Source organism: Protopterus annectens, chromosome 5.part0, assembly GCF_019279795.1.
Source record: "Protopterus annectens isolate FY-2018-M chromosome 5.part0, PAN1.0, whole genome shotgun sequence".
Lineage (NCBI taxonomy): Eukaryota > Metazoa > Chordata > Ceratodontiformes > Protopteridae > Protopterus > Protopterus annectens.
In genome coordinates, this window is record NC_056735.1 from 1591995953 (window position 1) to 1592019237 (window position 23285).

At 36.8% G+C, this 23285-nt stretch overlaps 1 protein-coding gene across 1 annotated transcript in view; it reads right to left on the bottom strand.

Moving 5' to 3' along the window:
- NCAM2 (neural cell adhesion molecule 2) overlaps positions 1-23285 on the bottom strand; it is a 2742482-nt gene that overhangs the window by 963381 nt on the left and 1755816 nt on the right. The window contains exon 12 of the mRNA XM_044072021.1: positions 15238-15411. Within this exon, the coding sequence (XP_043927956.1) occupies positions 15238-15411 (174 nt within the window). The remainder of the gene's footprint in view (positions 1-15237; positions 15412-23285) is intronic.

Below are 23285 nucleotides of genomic sequence, written 5' to 3' on the forward strand. Positions count from 1 at the left end.
GGATGCAGCAGTATACTTTAAACAGCTTTTAAAATTGTGATTATTCCATAAAAGTATAAATGAGCCAAGAACCACTCAGCTGTACTGAATATATAAAGGCACTAAAAACAAGATAAGCAGATTAATAAGCCATCCAGCTGATAAAACTAAATGCAGAAATCTCAAGTGTTTTTCCAACCTAAACAGATGAGGCTACCACCCAGTACGCTAGGTTGAAAGCCCACTGACCTCTTGATGTAAAAACAAGTGCTTGCTAGAGTGTAAAAATATACTACTCTATCCAACAGCTAGCTAGATAAAGAATACAGAACAAGTAACTCAGCAGAATAGACAATGGTGAGGCAAAAAGCACATTTTCAATATAAGTACAAGGAAGGCAAATAAATAATTAAAGATATCAACAGCAGAGTAGAAGGGAGAAGCTTATTAACCTCAAATTATACTGGGGTGGGCAGCTTAAAATCACCAGGTTTAAAAAGCAGATTAACAAACAGGAGTGTGGTTGGGAAAAACTAGCAGGGAATCATCACCAGTGATTTATTTTCTGCAGACTTGAAATCTTTTCAGCAAAAGACAAAGGCCCATAAATTCAATGTGTATTTAAGTATCACTCGACACAATTTAACCAATGAAAAAAAGAAAAAAAACGTGAAATGTTCAGCCTAGATAATTTAAGTGTCTTCCTTACACATAGAACAAAAACAGCAGGCCAAGCAGATTTCTTACAGCAGAAAACAAAATGGAGCAGGTAAAACAGAAAACAACTCTATCAGCAAGTCACAGAAAAAATATATAGGTTTACTTTCCTCACCCAGCAGACAATCACCAGCAGTGCTTTAGTTTATGCAGGCCTGAAATCCTTTTAGAATACCCCACTCAGGTATTATTCACAAGTTCATTAATTTAGGTATAAGCCCTTTTTTACCTTGTTGGATAGCCAACTGGCTCACTGATAGGACCCAGAGGCCAGTCACTAGCGGAGTCTCCCAGGGATCCATACTGACCAACTCCATTTTGCCATCTATTTCTCTAAAATGAAAACAAGCGCTGAAGGTTTAATGCAGGCTAAGTTTGCAGATGATTGCAAGCTGGTTATCACCAATTGCCCAGCAGACACTAGCATTGTTCAAAAGGATCTGTCTCTGACTAACAAATGTTGCCAACGCCATGCTATTAAACTCAATGCTAAGAAATACATAATTGTACCCTTTGGGAAGTCAACCATCCTGGCTAATTGCCATGTTGACAATATGACCCTAAGAGTTGACCCAGTGGTCATGAATCTGGGTATACACATAGACAGTAGTCTAACCTTCAACCACCACGTGGCCACAGTGGTGAGGAAATCCTTTTATGTTGTACAGCTTGTAAGTACAGGCATGACATCTAGGTCCAAAGGGGTCATTATCCCGCTGTACTATGCCTTTATCAGATGAATCATACAATGCAGTTCTCTCTTTGGTATGTACCTGATCAGGCATGCAGCAACTAGAGTGACTTCAGAGGTTCCTTACAAAAAGAATGCAAGGCATAACAAACCTGCCTTGTGCAGTGTGCATTAAAGCCCTTTCCCTCTACTCCGTCTCCTATTGATTGTTGAAGGATGATCTATGCTTGGCTTACAAGGCATCTGCAAACCCCACACTTATGAATCTCCTACATATTTGTCAGTCAAAGAGTACCAGAAATAGAAGGTCCAGGGACATGAATTTTGTCGTACGCCTTGCCATAACTACTTCATTAAAAATCATAATTGATTTCAATAGCTAAGAGCATTGAAGGATGAAGCCCTTAACACAGATTTCACATGGCCATGGAACAACCTGGTCATTGAAGGAACTCTTTGTGGGGTAATGAGTTGAGAGTCCAATACTGGATCTCCCCTCTATTTCCATCATTTGCACAGCCTGATACACAAATGTGGCATAAACTGTTGAAGTGAAGTAAATGTGCTTCCTGTAGCTATGAGACAGATGCATGCATGAAAGTGAGCATAGGTCAAGAGCCTGCAGTGTGCAGAATCAGCATGCTTCAGCAGAAACTGAGGTAAGGTTAAGTAAGAAACCACCTAATGATGTTATGATGATAGGCTCACTCCTCAGTCAGTGGGTTGGGCAAAGGGGGATGCTGATGCTAGGCAAACATGGGGAGAAAAAAGGCCAAGAAAAAATACAATAAAGCAATCATCTTGTAAAGGTTGGTAAGTACAGCTGTCATCAATGATCAGTCAAATTTTATAATTTAGTATATTCAAAATCTGGGAATACTTCTGTACTATGACAAATTATTAACTGATTTATTGACATTTGATTACCAGGAAAGTCTGATTAGGTAGGTGCCCATTTTTGGCTCAGGACCAGGGAGAAAATTCTGAACATTTTTTCAAGATTTTCAGATTCTACATGCCTGTTATAACTCTCTGCTCTCTAGCATTTTTTAATAAGTAAAATTTGTATCATATCCTGTTTGATGTTTCTTTACTGTGTATTTCTGTTCTTCAGAAGTATATCTTATTTTTATTTTCAAGTTTAAAATTAGAATTGCCTACATTTCCAAGATAAGAATTAAAACATGTGTTGCTTTTTACAGAATCCAGCTTAACATCTATAAATACAAATATTTTTATTTTTAATACCAAACTGTAGTTCAGATGCACGAACTTTTAAAACCTATTCCTTTTTAATGTAATGTTTGAGACACGGGGGAAAAAAAAGGCATAATTATTCATTCTTCAGCTTGTCAGGGCAAGATTGTAGCATTACATTAGAACTCAGCAGAGCAGTATTACAAGCATGCCCTAAAAATAAATCCATAATTTCATACAGAACTGTAGTTTGGATGTGTGTACTCTTAAATGTATTTCTTTTTTTATTAATAAATGGTGCAAAACAAAGGAAAAATAATTTTTTTTCTCATTGTAAAGCTGAACTAAACCGTATCACAGGTATGGCAGAAAAGGAAAAGAAAAAAAAAGGAAGCAAGGCTCAAGCGAGGTTATTTTATTCACTGCGAACGAAATATCCGATAATTAGTAGGAAGAATCGACTGGGATGCAAGTATGGAAGCTGCAGCCTGGAAATGTGTGAGGGCCAAGATTACACATGATGATAAGTAGGTAAAAACTAGCTAGCATGGATCTAATTTTAAAAGATGCAAACTTAAGAAACTGTTAGTGCACATCGAAACTGTATGCAAATCACAGCAAAAGTGCGCCTTTTCCTTTTCCGGCAGATTTAAGCACATAACTTGCCATAAGAACAAGCTAAGCCATGGCTGATGATGGTCGATGCTATAAGAGTATAACAGTCTAATTCACTCTTGTAGTCACTGCATGCAACCAACTAATTCTTCATTCCAGGCAGTTTTTCCACTAAGCTGTATTAACCCTATCCATAAATCATGATCATGAGAATCAGCCCATAAGAAGCACAATTTATGTCAATACGTTTTTTAACCTACGAGGTCTATAATTGCTTTGGCTAAAGTACAACAAATGTTTTTGTAACAGATTTTCTTATGATACTATATAAGGCGAGGGGGATTATTATTTTTTTTCTTTTCATAAGAGATAGAAACCTGCTCTGAAGAACTGATATCTATAGTGGTATTTCAACAATATTTCAAAAATGTATAGTTATCCCCTTTGGGAAAAAACATGTACCCATGAATTACCATATAGGTGGCAGTACACTAAACACCGAAAGTGTGATAAGAGACTTAGTGACACAAGTAGACAGTGGTCTCGCCTTCGATAACCACTTCGCCTCAACAGTCAGGAAATCATTCTATGTGGCACACCTCATCACTGAGGGCTTTTCATCCAGAAAAAAGGAGGTCGTTGTCCCACTGTACTCATCCCTCATTAGACCCATTATAGAATACAATGCCCCGTTTGGTATGTACCTCTCAAGACATCTGCAACAACTGGAAAGACCGCAGAAATACCTCACTAAAAGAATCACATGCCTAAAGCAGATGCCCTATGCTGACCGCCTTAAAAAATGCCAGCTATACTCTGTCACATATCGTCTACTCAGAGGCGATCTCTGCTTAACATACAAGGCCATGTCAAACCCAGAGCTGTTGGACATGCTACACTTAAATAAATCCCAATCCCTCAGAGCCACATGCTCCAGGGATCCAAACCTTGTCATCACAATAAACAAAACATGCTGGAGGGATGGGTTCCTGACCCAGAGACTTCCCAGACTCTGGAACAGATTGCCCATACATGTCAAGCAAAGTGCCTCTTTAGCCCTCTTCAAAAGGAACCTTGACGATTGGATGGGAGAAAGGAAATTCACCCCGGGGATCACTTCAGTCACCCTGCTAGACAGGGTTCCAGGGAAGTAAATAGTGTGGGAAGAAATAGCCAAGGAATTGTTATGGCTAGGCTTGTATAGGCCCTAGGGCTGATAGCCTAGTACCAACCTATGAACCTATAATCACTAACATTATGAGACAATATGACAAGGATACATCAGCCTTGCATCATTTTATCTGTATTAAGTAAGCAGGTGTATTTGGGAAAGTTTCATTTTGTTTCAGTTCTTGCCCATGCAAGACTAGTATACACACATGCTATCATTATAATAGTGTGTATTGAGTCATCCAGTATTAAAATGGAGATATACACAATCAAACTAAAGCATACAGCCTGAAGCACAGTGACACCTTACAGATTTTTCATACTGAGCTGTAATGTTAGCCAGACTTGAAGGCCTCATGAACTTTAGGGAAGAAGATTCCATTAATTCATTTCAGATTTTTTTTTTTTGTCTTTTTGTGTTTACAAAATAGAGTTTACACACAGTTAAGTATGGCATCAGGAATATTTTTGATACTTAACCATAATTATTCTGCTTTCCAGGCTTCCAGGCTGCTGTACTAAATATCCAGAAATATTAATCTGCTTTGAAATCTTTCACTGTTTTGCACTTTAAGAAAAATATATGCAGTAAAATGTAAAATATTTCACAGGTATTTGTGCATTGTTAGTTTTAACTGTGGAAATGCATCATAATTACTGAGCTCTACAATTAATTACATGTGACAAAGTTTAATGAGTTATCCTATTTTTCCCTGTTAAGTGCAATCATGTCACTAACTGCAGACCTAACTTATTAGAGATTACTTTACCTGTAGTTTATGTATGATTATTTTATGGAGTATAGCATTGAATGTTTATATCCAGATCAAGGTAAGCTGCATGGAGAAGGAAACTTTCATCCATAATGGTGGTCATACTCACAATGAAATTAACAAGGCTAGGTGTAAATGAATAAACTTGCACTGTATGTACTTATGTTGAACTATTGCATTGTTTGCATTTTAGTGTAGAGCTTTTCTCCCCGGGCCTCTTCTGAAAATGGGCTCACTATGGGCCGCTGGACCATTCTGGTAAACAAATGCAAATAAATAAATAAATAAATTCTAACAAGATAAGTTTATATTATCTGTCTGAATAAGTCCTACCATGACTGTCTCCATCACTTTGTACAACATGCTTGTGAGGCTGATTGGCCTGTAATTATTGGGTTCTGTGGAAGGACATCCCTTATGGACTGCAACTCCAAAAGTGTGCGTCAAAGTATCTGTTAGGAATGTGCATTAGGAGGTTTATTAAGCTATTTATTATAGTATAAATGTGGCTTCCCAGTATCATCTACAGAACTAACATTTATCTCCTAAACAGGGCACAGCTGGCTATTTTAAAAGTAATTTCAGGTGAAATGGTGATGTAATGATGGTGTATGCAACAGCTGGGATACACACAAAACTTTCTCTCCAGGAGAATTATTGGCATGAATACCCAGTCCTACATGAATCACCTACAGACTCTGTCTCTGTATTCAGTCTTCAGCAGGCTGCTGAGAAGTGATCTTTGCCTGGCATAAAGGGCTTCCTCAAACCCAGACCTGACAGATCTGTTGCATATGCACCAAACAAACAGCACTAGATATATTAGATCCAGGGATATGAACTTCACTTGTGATATAAACAGAACATCCTGGATAGACAGATATGTGTGCCAACAGATCCCTGCACTATCAAGCAGAGGTCCTCCTTGGCTCTCTTCAAAAGGAACCTTGATGATTGAATGAGAGATAGGAAATTCACCCCTGGGATCACGTCAGTAACCCTGCTAGACAGGGGTCCAGGGAATTAAATATTGTGGGAAGAAATATCCAGGGAATTGTTATGGCTAGTCTTATATAGGCCCTAGGGCTGATAGCCTAGTACCAACCTATGAACCTATGAACTATGGAATAAGTTCTCTATCCATAGAAAACAGAGTTTTTCATTGACACTATTCAAATGAAACCTTGACATTTAGATGGGAAATTATAAATTTACACCTGATTTGGCTCCCACATCCTTATGGACAGAGGCTGTCAATAAACAAAAGTATTATCCTAAATAACCCCCCTACAAATCCTTTTTTATCTCCCTACTAACATGTAACACTTCCACCCACATATAAACACCCATGATACTTGGGACCTATGAGGATTCCTGTGATTCCTTCTTGGGGACAGAAATTTGCTTTAAGTCCTTCAGGCAATGTGATAACTATATCTGTTCGGTCTAGTAACATGATCTTATTTTTGTGAGCATGCTGCATTCTTGTTTCTTCCTTGTTTCTACCTCATTTTTGGATGTTGTAGAAGGTCTTACAGTTGTCAGACATCCTGATAAAGTTCTGCCTTGAATGAGGCTTTGCTTCTTATGATTGTTTTGGTGAGTTTTTTTTTTTTTTTTTGGATAGTGATAGTTTCATTATTATTATTAAGATGCTATGGATATCCCAATATTTAGTTTCTGTTCCAAATTCTAAGAGATAAAACAGTCTAAATTAGGCTACTTTATCAACAACCCAAGTTTCATTTGTTAGTGAATGAGGGAACATTTAAGAAAGGAAGTGGTCATTCTTGGCCTAAACAAGGCTGTCTGTTTTTCCCAGAACTGATTACTTTAGGGATAGAATAACTAGTCCTACAAGTATGACAAACAATGCAAGAAATTGAAATATGAAAGGTTTTAGAGCATGATTTTGAATGCTTGCTGACAGTTATGCCCTGGGTGAAAAAATATATATATTGAATTGACCACATATGTTAAAAATTGTTAATTTTTCCAATACATCATGGCTGGTGTATATTACAAGCAAAACGGTTCATATATGAGTCTGAAACTGTCTGAGGGTCCTTGTAGAAAATTAAAGAAGTTTAATATCCTTTGTACTTGGGCCTATAGGTAATCCATATGAAAGTGCATGCAGTACATGAGTGAAAATACATAAAAAATGAATAGGAAGCAATTAGCAAAGAGAAGGAAGGAGAGCAAAACTAATGTCTGGTTGAATCAGTATCATAAATATAACGATGTTCCCTTTTATATTCCAATTATCATCCATGTATCTATCTATCTATCTATCTATCTATCTATCTATCTATCTATCTATCTATCTATCTGTCTATCTCTATCTATCTATCTATCTATCTATCTATCTATCTATCTATCTATCTATCTATCTATCTGTCTGTCTATCTATCTATCTATCTATCTATCTATCTATCTATCTATCTATCTATCTATCTATCTATCTATCTATCTATCTATCTATCTATCTATCTATCTACCCATTTATCTATCTATCTATCTATCTAGCTATACTATCTATATACCTATCAATCAGTCTAAAGAGGTATATAGATAGATAGATAGATAGATAGATAGATAGATAGATAGATAGATAGATAGACCGCTTGACTTATTAATTGTCAGATATTCTGCAATGAGGATTAAAGATGTAGATGCTTCTGTAAAATATTTGCAGGAATATATGACAGTACACAATAGGTGTTATGCATGCAAGGTTTTGGGAAGATTGTGATCTTCCCAATATATCAGCGATAACATTGGCTTACAACTCAGCAGATTACTTAAGAACAGTAGAAGAAGGGCTAGATGTCTGAGAGTTTTTCCAGTGTAGGGAAGCAGTAGATTTCCAGATTTGAGGAGACTGGTAGAAGATTAGCAGGAAGGATTGCAGGAATTGTGATGGTATAAATGAGACTATGGTGGGCACCTTCATATTTGTACATCCTTCTACATTACTGAGACAGTGTCTGAGAGTAACAGAAAGGTGATGAAAATGAAGGAAAAATAACTGGCATCAGATTGTTTTGAGAACAGAAAACAGAGACACACCATCTAAAAGGATTCCAAAATGGCTCCTATTTAAAGAGTAATCCATGTTTATCCCAAATCACCTAAGCAGTGACTGAAGGAGATACAAATGTATCATGTGTATAAACAAACATTTTGCAGAAGAGATAAAGTCGAGTACACTGAATGGCTGAAAGGATAAATGAAAAAAAGTTTAAAAAGAGAGAGAGGAAGTTCTCTCTACAAGGATATAGGGGAAAAAGGCAGTGCAGGTATTAGTTGTATATAAAGAATATGGCACGATAAGAAAGAGTTCGGACTTACAAGAGAAAAGTGGTTGCAGGTATGGACAGGAACTAAATAACTGAAGAAACAGTATTTATATAAATTACTAAAGAACTTGCATTTTATATAAGTGACTGAAGAAATGGCACTTTATATGGGACCGACATATGCATGTGTTATCTGCAGTACTATACCCCAGTAACGTTTAACAAAAAGGAGAGGTCGTCCACATTCTGAAGCTTGGAACTTACAGAAGAATAACTGGGTCAATTGCACAAGTTCAGGTCTTGTAAGAGGGTGAACATGGGGAGGAGAAACAGATTATTATGGAAAAACATTTCAGAAATAACGACATGATCATGAGTTTATTGAACTGGGTTTGGTAGCGGAAAAATGAGAAAGGACAAAGGAAGGATCACTCAAACGATTAGTGCTTGTACTTCCATCAAGCACGAATGCAGCAAAATAATGGAAGACAAAATGAATACCAAATGTATGGATTCTGAGATCTCTGCACAGAATAACAAGTTATAGTAAAATGTGTTGTAATACAAAAAGAGTGAAGAAGCAATTAAACAAGCTATCTGTTGTACTTCATATCTAAATGTCATTAAAATGCTGAATCGTTATGATTTAATTATATTATTATGAAATATCAACAAATCTAATTGACAATTTCAGTTCTTTGAGGCAGACTGGTGCATTTGGTGAATTTATCTATTCTCTGTAGTGCGGGTACAGTGGATATAAAAAGTTTACACACCCGTGTTAAAATCCCAGGTTTTTGTACTATAAAAAAAATGAGACCACAATAAATCATTTCAAAACCTTTCCCACCTTTAATGTGACCTATAACCTGTACAATTCAATTGAGAAGCAAACAAATATGTTAGGGGAAAAAATATAAAAAACATACAATACACTGGTTGCTTAAGTCTGCACACCCTTAAACTAATACTTTGTTGATGCACCTTTTGATTTAATTACAGCATTCGGTCTTCTTGGGTACACACCTGTCATCAATTAAAGAGACTCTGATTAAACCCAAATAAAGGTCAGCTGTCCTAATAGGATTTTCCTAACATTTACTCAGTTGCCTGCTACAGCAAAAGCCATGGTTCAGGGAGAATTTACAAAGCATCAAAGGAATTTCATTGTTGAAAGGTATCAGTCAGGAGAAGGGTACAAAAAATGTCCACAGCATTGGATAAGCCATGAAACACAGTGAAGACAGTCATCAAAAAGTGGAGAAAATATGGGACAACAGTGATGTTGCAAAGAACTGGACATCCCTCCAAAATTGATGAAAAGACAAGACAAAAACTGGTCAGAGAGGTTGCCAAGAGACCTGCAGCAACACTGAAGGAGCTGCAGGAATTTCTGGACAGTACTGGTTGTGTACTACATGTAACAACAATCTCCCATATTCTCCATATATCTGGGCTATGGGGTAGGGTTGCAAGACCAAAGCCTTTCCTTACACAGAAAAACATCCAGGTCCAGCTAAAATTTGCAAAACAATACATCAAGCCTCCCAAAAGTATGTGGGAAAATGTATTATGGTCTGGTGAGACCAAGGTTAAACTTTCTGGCCACAATTCCCAAAGGTACACTTGGTGCAAAAAACAACACTTCACATCACCAAAAGAACACCATCCCCATGGTGAAGCATGGTGGCGGCAGTATCATGCTTTGGGGTTCCTTTTCTTCAGGTGGAACTGGGACTTTAGTCAAGGTGGAGAGAATTATGAACAGTTCCAAATACCAGTCACTTTTGGCCCAAAACATTCTGGCAGACGTCTGCTAGAAAGCTGATGATGAAGAGGAATTTCACCTTTCAACACGACAATGACCCCAAGCATACATCCAAATCAACAAAAGAATGGCTTCACCAGAAGAAAATTAAAGTTTTGGAATGGAAACAAAGAAATGTGTCTGGAGCGTTTTTCCCCAGGCTTCCACTGAAAATTGGCTCATTCCAAGTCGGACTTTCCTGGTTACGAAAGGTAAAATAAAATAAATACATGGTGCAGCCAGAGCCCAGACATAAATCCAATAGAAAATCTGTGAGGTGACCTGAAGAGGGGTGTGCACAACAGATGCCCTCGCAATCTGACAGATTTGGAGCACTTTTGGAAGGAAGATTGGGCAAATATTGCCAAGTGAAGATGTGCCATGCTGATAGACTCCTACCCAAGAAGACTGAATGCTGCAATTAAATCAAAAGGTGCTTCAGCAAAGTATTAGTTTAAAGGTGTCCACACTTATCTAACCAATTTATTGTACGTTTTTTATTTTTTATGTTTTTCCCCTAACAGATTTGTTTGTTTTTCAATTGAATTGTGCAGGTTATAGATTGCCTTAATGGTGGGAAATGTTTTGAAATGATTTATTGTGGTCTCATTTTTTTTATATCACAAACAACTGGCATTTTAACAGGGGAGTATACATTTTTTATATGCACTGTACATCTATTTCCTTCAGATAAACTATGTTTGAGTCTATCCTTAAAAAAAGCATATTCTTTTGTATTTCTTGTTTCTTGTGGTGGTGAGACTCACAGTGACAGGGCGATTTCTAGGTGGAATTTTAGGTGAATGCAAAAGAAGCCAGAAAATTAAAGTCAGTAGCTGAAAGCACATTTGAAAGTAGTAAATTCATAAAATAGTATTTGCCACATTTATAGCAAGTCGGAAAATATAGATAAGACTGTTAATGCTATGAGCTGCTTAAAAGCTTAGCATATTTAATTTGCCAACATGTTTCTCAGGAAGTCAATTAATCAGAGAGTGCTCCCATGGTGTCATAAAATAAGAATCACTTGCACTGTATATGTGTTACTTTATGAAAAAAATAATGATTAATTAAATTCAGGGTCAAAGATTTCCCCAAAAATTAGTACTTTAATACTGACGTTTCAGAAAACTCATCTTTGGGATATAAAGTAATAATCCTTCCCAAGGGAAATAATGTTGTTTAAGGTAATAAAACCCTACTGAAAAGCAGCACTATTCTTATTATATCTGCATTTTATTTCATCTCTTCAGAACAGCTACTTCAAAACAAAAGTATGTTCTTAACATAAGAATTTGAAACAACTTTTTAGCAGTATAACAAAACAAAATAAAAGCTTCTGATAAAACTCCCATTCAGAGTCTGAACAGACATGTTTATAAAGTCTTCTCTAGAGGCGGTTGAAGTGAAATTTTCTGAGTATCAGTTGTTGTTTTGTCTTTGGGCTTTTCCCGGTCAGGGGTCGCCACAGCAGAACTCCGGTCCGCTAATGACTGGCAGTAAATTTGTACGTGCCGAGTTGCCGGCCCTGACGCACAACCTTTAACGAAGGTACGCCCATTCACGCTTATCTCCACACAGAAGACGCTCTAGCTGAGAATCGAACAGGACAACGTCTTACTGTGAGGCGACAATGCTACTGCAGCACCACCATCACAGTTCTGAGTATCAGTTGTGCACAGTACAAAAAAAACACACACTGAATCATAACATTAACCATTATTCTCCCAGGAATTCATGAATGTTGCAATTTCTAGTGTGCACTAGCAATAACTGATTGCTTTTGGGTTATTTCTACATTCTTTGAGTTTATGTAACATTGGAGTTGGTAGAGATAATTCCAGGAAGTGTGAGGGGCATACCCCCACATCAAGGGGCGCAGTACTTTTTTCATCTTTCCGTTAACCAAAGGAAAAGCACAATAATTCTCCACTACGACCCTTGTGCTTAGCCCTCATCCTTTTCCTGGTTATAAATGGGCAACTGCCTTAAATAAGTACAGAACAAAATGGTAATTGCAAACCTGCATAACATACATCATTTGGAAATCTCAGAAGGTAGTGGTGGGGACATACCTTTCAATCTCTTACAGCAAGAAATCTGGACAAAGCCATTAACAAAAGAAAGACAAAGGCTCAAAAAATAGGGAACATTTTTAAATATTGCTCTTATAAACTTAGAAAGTTGATAGAATAACAGGTTTTGCATTAACATGAATTTTCTGAAGGGTATGAAGTTGGAAAGACAAATATCTGTAATTATTTTCTAACTTCAATCTTTAATGATTTGCCACTAATTTGCATGAATACCATAATTTTATGAAAAATGGACCAAAAATATGAGGAAAAAATCTGGACATTCTATGAAAATCTGTACAGTTGAGAGGTATTGGTGAGAACAAGGAGACAAAACTAATTAAAGAAGAATGTATGAATTTTAAAGACTCGTAAGCATGATTGACTAATGGATGTCACTTGCCATAACTGATAAATGGTTGGAAAGATCGGAACCATTACAATGTGATCTCTTTACCTTCCTCATAACTGAAATGTAATAGTTCAACTTTTCCATCACTTTTCCAATACTTTTCCTAGTTTTGTATGGCTACATTGTTTCCCGTCTGGCTTCCAACTGCAGATTTATCCTAATGTATAAAAGTAATAACCAGTTTACTTTACTGAATTCACTTGTCCTTAGTGACTGATATGGGATTTTTTGATACATCCATGAATGATAGTTTTAACCACTTATGTCTCATTTGCATATCCAGCTATAGAGATAATACTTGAAGATTTGATTTTTTGAATACTTCTTGTTCTGTGTACAAGAAAAGCTAAATCTGTCCGAAAGCGCATCAGATGAGTGACAAGGTTAAAACAAATCTGTCTCTGTCAATATCATGAGGTCTTATAATGCATTTCCCAGGTGACACCGAGTTTGTCCTAAATGAAAGAATCTATCACTTACATATAATTATATGATTAACATCAGTGTATGAGATGTCAGTGATTGAAAAACTATAAAGAGTGAACAGTCATTGTTTTGGTATGTATGAAATGGACATACAGACTATCACGTGTTTCAGCTATAAAAAGATAAGGCTCAGACATCCCTACACATGCTAGCTAAAGTGTATATAGGAATGTACGTGATACCTTCTACTGATGGAGTGGATGTGCATGCCCGCTATGACATATATTAGGATGTATGTGTTACATTCTACTGAGGGACCAGATGCACATGCCTGCTCTGGTGCATATCAGGATGTATGTGTTCCCTTTTACTGAGAGACCAGATGTATATGCCAGCTATATTTTATATCAGGATGCATGTGTTTCCTTCTACTGAGGGACCATATGCACTTGCCAGCCTTAGAGTATATCAGGAGGCATATGTTAACTTTTACAGAGGAACCAGACGTACATGCTAGCTCTGGTGTATATCAGGATGTATGTGTTAGTTTCTCCTGAGGGACCAGATGCACATGGCAGCTGTGGAGTATATCAGGATGGGTCTACCTGATAACACCGACAATGAAATAACTGACATGACAAAATCGAAAGTTCAAAAACACAAAACTTCACATGCCCGACAAACCACAATCCCGACAATCAACAAAGCAAATGCCTTTCCCGAAAAACACACACACAACACAAGCACACCAAAAACCTTATAAACCTTTACTAAACCTTATGTTCACAACTATCTATGCACTGACCTTAACCCAAACTGTAACCCTAAGGTCCGTCACTATTGCACACTTACCTTACCCACACCATAATCCTAACTCATTTAATCTGCCCCTAACCCTTAAGTCTGTCACTATCGCACACTTACCTGACCCGCACCCTACCCTAACAACCGTCATTATCACACACACACTTACCTTACCCATACCCTGACCCTAACGTCCATCCCTATCGCACACTTACCTTAACATGTCGGTGTTCTCAGCATCAGGATTTTCAACTTTCGGACTTCTCCATTGTCGATCTTCCTGTGTCGGTTATCTCGTTGTCGTTCTTCTCAGCTTTCGGCATAATCAGGTAGACCCATCAGGATATATGTGTTCAAATAAGTAGTAACTACAGAATATATGACTATTTTAAAAACTTGATTGTCATGTTTTTTTTATTTAAAAAATGCCGTCAGGCACAGTTTTTCAGTATAATATCAGGCGACGACAAAGTTTGGTTTCATTTTCCAATTGTCTGTATGTACTGATCACTACAATTCCTGAGTTTTTTTTCTTCTTTTTTCTCCCTTGATATCATCCTGACAGCTGTTCCCATGACATGTGTCTATGCTGGTTCTACAAGTCAGTCTAATCACACACCCACACACACACACACAGACTATTACTGAATTTCATAGACAGCTGTTTAAATCAGCCAGGATTTTTCTACTTTTTTTGAGGCCTACATCTTTCCTCCTAATATGTGTGCTTGGTGGATTTACAATGGGCAGATTGCTTTCATTTTACATTACAAAGACACCTTACTCGGATTGGGGATTACTTGGGAATGCTGAACATTTCGAGGATTAAAACCTTTTTTTTTCTAAGGCACTGGTCTCACTAAAGCCCCTACCTCTACTACCATCATGTTAGGTAGTAATGCTTACTTGATTAATCTTCATAGGAAACTATCAACATAAAATGAAGAGATTTTATTTACATGGATGCATACTGTTAATCCTGAGATCTAGTTCCAGAATTCTAAGGTTTGAATTGAGTACATGGACATGGTGCCAGTACTCCAACACAAGACCTAATGTTCTTATGACAAGAAAACACACAACAACCATTTTTGAAGTATACATTATACTCAGTACATACACAAACTACATAAAGGAAAATGTAGATATGACACAGTGGCTCTCTTTTATGTTTTTGTTTTGGATAGCAAGAAGCCTCTGTTATAGTTTTAGCAAAATAATGGTTTCTGCATATGTTTAACACATAGCATTCCATTTTTAAGCACTTACTTTGAATTCCATTGGAGTAGACTGTTCTCCAGCTTTCTGCAGCGACTTCTTTCACATCTACCTGGTAATGTGTAATTGGCACACCTCCATGGGATTCTGGCTTAGAGAAGGATAGCTCTGCAACTGTCTGAGACACTTTCATGATTATCAATCCACTGGGACTTGACGGCACATCTAAATAAAGATTAAAACTGGTTAAAAAAATTAAGTGCACTTTGCTATATAAGCAAATATAACAACAGAATAACACATTAAGTATCCAGCTGTAGTTTTACATCAAATGTCATCCTGTTTTATTTTTTTTATTTTTTGAAACCTTTTGTAAACCACAGCTCATACCAATGAAGGGATCCTTTGTGCCATATGTTTAAGGCATAGGCAATAGTGGGGCAGCTGATACGCAGTTAAGGGGCATTGCACATTTACATTTCACTAGGATTCATAGAGATGACTCCATAATGAGCTCATTTGCATACCAAATGTGTAAATGGCCCTGAAGTTATGCCAGTAAGCAGCACTTTAACAGAAGAATATGAAGATGTGAGGAGCATGGGAAAAGTTTCATTTGTTGTTGGGGACTTGTTTGTGACGACATGGGCAGACTACCGATGAAGTCATTGTGGAAAATGTTTCAATCTGATGTCAAAGACATGCTTGTACTTACATGGGCAGACTACAGAAGGAGTCACTGGGGAAAGGTTTCATTTTGATGTCAGGGACATGCTTGTGCATATTTGGAAAAACCGCTGATGGAATTGATGGGGAAATGTTTTATTTTTGTGCTTGTGCATAGTTGGAAATCATGCTGATGGGACTGGGAAAAGAAATGCTTCACTATGGTGCTTGTGCATATTTGACCATATTGCTGAACAGATCAGTAGGGGAAATTTTCATTTTGTTGCTTGTGCATGCTTGGGCATAAAGGGATCGTTAGAGGAAGTATTTCATTTTGGTGCTTGTGAATACTTGAACATATTGCTAAAGGGACTGGTGGGTGGAGTGTTTCATTTTGGTTTCTTTGCATACTTGAACATACTGGAGATCAATGGGAAAATGTTTCATTTTGGTGCTTGTGCATGCTTAGACATACTGCTGAAGAGATCTGTGGGGAAGTGTTTCATTTTGTGCTGGTGCATACTTAGACATACTGCTGAAGAGATCTGTGGGGAAGTGTTTCATTTTGTGCTGGTGCATACTTAGACATACTGCTGAAGAGATCTGTGAGGAAGTGTTTCATTTTGTGCTGGTGCATACTTAGACATACTGCTGAAGAGATCTGTGAGGAAGTGTTTCATTTTGTGCTGGTGCATACTTAGACATACTGCTGAAGAGATCTGTGAGGAAGTGTTTCATTTTGTGCTGGTGCATACTTAGACATACTGCTGAAGAGATCTGTGAGGAAATGTTTCATTTTGTGCTGGTGCATACTTAGACATACTGCTGAAGAGATCTGTGGGGAAGTGTTTCATTTTGTGCTGGTGCATACTTAGACATACTGCTGAAGAGATCTGTGAGGAAGTGTTTCATTTTGTGCTGGTGCATACTTAGACATACTGCTGAAGAGATCTGTGGGGAAGTGTTTCATTTTGTGCTGGTGCATACTTAGACATACTGCTGAAGAGATCTGTGGGGAAGTGTTTCATTTTGTGCTGGTGCATGCTTAGACATACTGCTGAAGAGATCTGTGAGGAAATGTTTCATTTTGTGCTGGTGCATACTTGGACAAACTACTGAAAAGAGGGCTGTGGGCAAGTTCGTGGACTGCAACTCAGATATGAAAGGAAAAGCACCTCATTTAACAAGAGGACTGCATACTGCATAGGTGCTGGACTATGAATTGCACAAATGTCTCATTAGCATATGCTGCTTTACAAAATTTCTCATTTGCATCTCATTATACTTAAGGCCTTTTGCATTAGCATAAATGTCCTCTATGAATCTCACCTTTGATATGCTCACTCATAAACAACAGGGGTACCCCTATCACATTTGCAGAAATGGCTACGAATACCGACCTAAATTTGAGGTCTTTACTGTTGCACTAGGTGTGCAGCTTTTATAGAATGTCTTGGAGAGCATTAGCACATTTTATTTTATTTTATTGAATTAATTATGTTATACAGTTTGTAGTCCTCAGAATATTTGGATACACACAGTCTATTGTCCTGTTTTATGTCTGAGAGGTGTAGTCCTTAAAGAATATTTTAAAAAATAGTTTCTGGTCTCCTTACCTCCTGTTTAATAACTACCTAACAAAGCTGTAAAATGATTTGGTGATGCTATATTGAATATTAATTCTGACAAAAGTGAAACTCAGTATTTTGGACCAGCTAAAGCTGTACATGATATTGTAATTGTTGGCTGCTAATTGAATAGAGTCAGTTACTATTATAATGATAGACAATATAGTAATTTAAGCTCAATTCAAGCAATGTAAAAATAGTGCACTAGCCTTTCTGTAGAAGTAGAACTATTTACATCTTAAAAGAGACCTGTTTTGGATTATAATTCATTATTTTGTGCTTATGCCAATGATGATTTGTTGGTTGTATATAGTGTGCAAAGAAGTTTACTAAAAGAATCACCCAAAACAAACACATCTCATGCTATGATATACTCAAAGGCTCAACCTATTTTTATTAACCTATAGGTTGTTGAGAAGTAAACTTTAGCCACCATATAAGGCACTGCACAATAAAGAGCTGAGAACTATGTTAAACACTGATCTGCTCCAGGTTGACAAACCCATAAGAGGCAGTGCTTTTATTTACAAATTAGACATTAATACAATGTCAGAAAGGTTGAAGGTTATTAACTCACTCCATCCTAACACATGGAATAAGTTACCACTGGGTACCTGTACTTGGGTTTAAGAATTCTTTAGAGAGCAAGAGAAGACTAAGGTATACAAATTGGATCAAGTGCCTGTGCTTTGATATGGTGTTAGGACCTTAACGTAGGTATCACAAACTATGGCCCCAGGATAGACCCCTGCAGGATGCCATGTGTAACCCCTATCTGTAAAGAAAGGCAACTCTCCACCTTGAATTAATATGCTATGTTAATAAACCAATGCTTTCACTGAAATACAAATATATTTCTATTTAAAACTATTTACTTTACAAATTGCCCTTTTCAGGATAGTGTCGAATGCCTTTTTTAGGCAAAAATAAACATTAAACACTGTCACCCCTTCAATACTTTTATTCCTTCAAATCATGCTAAAAGATAAGACAAGATTTCCCCATAAGAACCCCATAATGCTAACAGATGCAGGTACCATGTCACTTTAAATAAACTCAATTTGACTACCTCTGCGATACTGGTCAGGCTGAGGAATTCAAAATTGTTTGTATCACTGTGACTTCCACATTGTGAAATGGTGCCTCTATAGTTTATAGTTACAGATCAGGGATGCACCTATATGCTAACATTTTAATATTGCAGATGTTTAATCAGGTTTTCCTTGATTTGGTGTAGGAAATTATCAGATATTAACCCTATTTGTTTAACTGGTAGAGGATGACCTGAGAGAAATGTTCGATTAAATGACTTGCTCATGGTCACACAGGAAGCAGATGCGGACTGAAGTAAACAAACCACATCACATAAACTACACCTAACAGCCTTAAACTCTTCACCAACTGCCAGCTATGTATATTTACTGGCACCTTCAAAAACAGTTTTAGTTGTAACAATATTTAGTATATTTCTGATAATACGTCTTGCCTTGTCTCAATATCATTGTAACATATTTTTCTGCTAAATGTGAAGTTTACACAAAATCGTTCTGTAATCACACTTGCTCTATCCTGTAGCTGTGTGTTTGCTTAACTGTTTATTGAGAGCATTTTGGAAATATTTTATGTTTTCTGGTGCAGTCATTACAAACAGTCTTAGATCATTTTTGTAATTTAAAGAAAAGATGCCCAACTGCATTCTGTGGAGGCTTCATTAATAAATAATAAGCAGGTTATACTATTTCCTCTCTACTAAAATTGCTGACAGTTGCACCCATTTTAATGTACTTCCAGATTTGGTTATCCAAGGAACACAGCTACAGATGTGCAAAAATCAGACCTGTCTATGGATTAGAAGATCAAAATGGAGTAATGCAACACTCTCACTTATACTAACATGAAAACGTTCACACAGAATACATTTTCACAGAATTCAAGTGTTTTTTGTTTTATTTTGTTTTTGACAGATTAATAGTTTAAGGAGGCTGCAGGCAGTGACTATCAATGTGACACTTCTTGATCAGGTCTGACATTTTCATGAGTACTGGTTTTTGCTACATGATCTGAATAACTACTGACCAATAAGTGTCTCACGTTTAATTTCAACATACATTCTCACTGCTTAATTTTCTGACTTGTTAAATGGAACACAAAAAGACATTCATTTAAGGTACTGACCAGAACAGTACATCTTCAAGGCAAGGACTGTAACACAAAATCATAACACTTGCATTTATATACCTTCTGTTGTCTTTTGTCTGTAACCATACATCATAACTTCAGTTCACTCACTTTTTGTTCCTTCTTGTATGACTAGATGTTGTTCAGCTGTCTGTTTGTTTCCTATAATGACTATTTTAGCCTCACACATGCAAAAACACTGATGCAGAGTATGTAAGGCAGTTATGGATGTCCTTGGATGTGATGCATTGTTTTCTGCTCTTCATCCAGAGAAGGATGTCATGTGGAAGATATATTTTGTTTGCTAAAGAGTGTAAATTATTATGCTGAACTACTTATACATAAAGTGGAACAAATAAACACAACTTTTAAAATATGAGTTTCAGCCTTAACTATGTATAATTTTCCACTGGGATGTGGAAAGATATTAGCTTTGCTGTTACAATGACCCCTCATCAAAGACATTTTGTTACAGTATTTACCTTACATAACTGCTTTATCTTCTTATGGGAGAATCATTGTGACCATAAATCATAACAGCTGATAGAATTCCACGTATTAAGTTAACTGTAGATGGTAGGCAGTTATATGACCCACCCCTCCCACCATAACACATACATGGCAGAGCTCTCCCTACCTTGAGTTGTAGCTCAGTGACCTAGACAGATTAAAAGAGAACCACACCCACAGACTGAAAATACATGTTTATTTCATAAAGTCTTGATGTAACAATCTAACACTACTTTTGGACTCATGTACTTTTTTATGTAATTCCAGAGTCTGCCCACATGGGGTCTGGCATCTTGATTTTTTAGTCTACCTCCAGGTATCCCACAATGCAGTGTTTGCCTTTAAAATATTACATAATAGCACATAAACTCCTGTCAAACTAGTTAGATTTAATTACCATTTCTTGCATTTCAATGACTACTTAAAAGACAAACAGGGATAATCATGCAAAGCAGTATTCTTAGCAGATAAACTTTGTATCCTTCTGTGATTTAGCAGTCATAGCAGCAAACAGCTCAAATTGGCTGCTTTAACAGATATGAAGTGAAGGTGTTTCAGGGGAGGAGAAATGAGTTATACTTAGGCATATCGAAAGAAAGAAAACTGGCCACTTTAGAAAGAAAAAGAAGTAACGGGTGCTGAGAATACTGTTCTGTGTGATTATCCCTGTTTGTAGTTTAAGTAGTCACTGAAAAGCAAGAAATGTTAATAGAACCTGACTGAATAAATGAAAGCAGGCATATGTGAAAACACATGTAAAGTCAATGCAATGGCAGGAGCTTAGGGGTGATGGTGCAATATTTTAAAGCCAAGCACTGCATTGTGGGATACCTAGAGGCAGACAAAAAAATCAAGATGACAGACGACATGTGGGCAGACTCTGGAATTGCATTAAAAAGCATAAAAATAGCACATAAAGTCCAAATGTGGTGTTACAGTGTAGAAACATCAAGACACAATGAAATAAACATCTTTTTTCAGTATGTGGGTGCAGTTCTCCTTAAATTGTGATTATACAGCCTGAGTTCATGTCATATCTCAGGGATTAAAAGAAATCAAGACTGGGAGACTGGGAGTTGGAAGCAAATGCCTCAAGAGTGCTCACCCATCTTGAGGGCTAAGAAAATAGTGGTCACAATCAGCCATATTTATCACAAATAAAGACAGCATTGCAAAACACCAATGGTCGCAGGACTGGTGGATATGGGTATGGTGTTTAAAGCCAGTGACTGTATCCTTCATATTTGTGCAATACCCCTCCCCCTCTCAATGTTTTCCCTCTATTCCTATACCACCAGTCTCTAAAAGTCTACTTCTAAGGATTTAACATCTTCAATTAAAAGGAATATATTAATTAAAGCATAACCTTCTACATGTAAAATTAATAGATATAGACAAACATTTTAAGAATTGCCCTGTTATACAGATAGTTCTGTAGTTGAACTTTGAGTCTGAAATGTCTAAGTATATCTTTCAAGGTCATTAATATTTTTATATGTATACCCTGGCAAAAAGCATCAATAGAATAAAATGATATTTTCAAATATGCAGGCATGGTCATGGCAGATTTTTCTATATGCTTAATTTGAAATGAGTATTATTAGCTCATTAAACACAACTGTAGTGATTATACAGGCTGAAAATATGGATATAGCTGATAATATTTATTTTATTTTACATTTGTTTACCAGGAAAGTCCAACTGGACACATCCTTTTTCAGCGGAGGTCTGAGGAGAAAAGCTACACATTGAAACATACAGAAATACAATGTCTCTGCTGAAAAAGGGCATCTAAGAACCCATACAGACTAATCCGGTTAACAAATGTAAACATAAAATTAAATAAAATAAAAGTAGCATATAAAGGCACAGCAGTTAAAAATACTCATTAGACACAGTTGGGAAAGGCAGTTGTACATGCATGTTAATTAAAGACTAACCAAAATTGAGAGAAGCAGATGCTTAAACAATAAGTAGAGAGACATTGTAGCAGTTGATTAAACAATAAGTAAGAGAATTTATTTTGTCAAAATCTTTTTAAGTCTTAATATGTAATCAGCTTTACAATGTTATAGTCATTTGTAATATTAGTCTGAAGAGAGGCATAATTAACAGAAAAGACAGGGGAGGAAGAATTTGTCAGTAAGTAAAACAAAGTAGTAGCATAGTCAGAGGGAGAGGCTAGTCTGGGGCAGAGCAAGGACACAGCCATTTATTTAATAAGTGACTTTTTAGTGTTGTTTTAAACTGGGCTAGTGATGTAGCCACTGTAATGTTATCTGGTAGTGAATTCCAGGTTTTCCCTACATAATTTGAGAAGAGGGACTCTCCAGCTTGTTTTTTGGTCATACTGATTTTTATGCGATGTTTGTTAGTGGAAAGCAGGGTTCTGCTAGTGGCATATGATTGAAGTAATACTTGCAGTGCTGGTGTTTTCTTGGGTTCATGGAGGACTGTGTAGTGAATGTAGTGAAGGAGCTGGGGGAGCTCTAACTGCCCCTATAGATAACAGTACACACAGACTGCTGATTCTTGACTCTTTAGATCAAAATAAAATCAGAATTACTCAACAGACAGGATCAGCTCAGTGGGACAGCTAAACAACTGCCTTTACTTATAAACCTTTGTTGTCACTGTTCTCTTTTTAAACAACCAGAGGAGGATTGAACTTGAAGCAGCAAAACTTAAAAACTTAATTAAACAGTATAAGATCCTTTCTGGGGATGCTTCAAAACTTCAATCCCCACCCCAGGGGGCTAGAACTTCAACACTTCTCTGGCATAGATATACTAATTCCAGAATCAATGTCCCATATAGTATTTATTTATTTTATTTTACATTTGTTGACCAGGCTAGTCTAGCTGGATATATGTCCATTTTCAGTAGAGGCCCGGGGAGATAAGCTCCAAACAGTTCAAATAAACTTCACATCTACAGCAGTACATATTTAAAATGCAAATACATTCACCATAAAGAAAAAAAATTAGGTGGTCACACATTTATAAAGTATAAAAAAAATGCTAAATATTTGACTAGACTTAGTACAACTAGTAATGAAGTTACAATTAAATGTTCAGAAAGATTAATAGCTAAAATGTACAGTATAAATGTAGATAA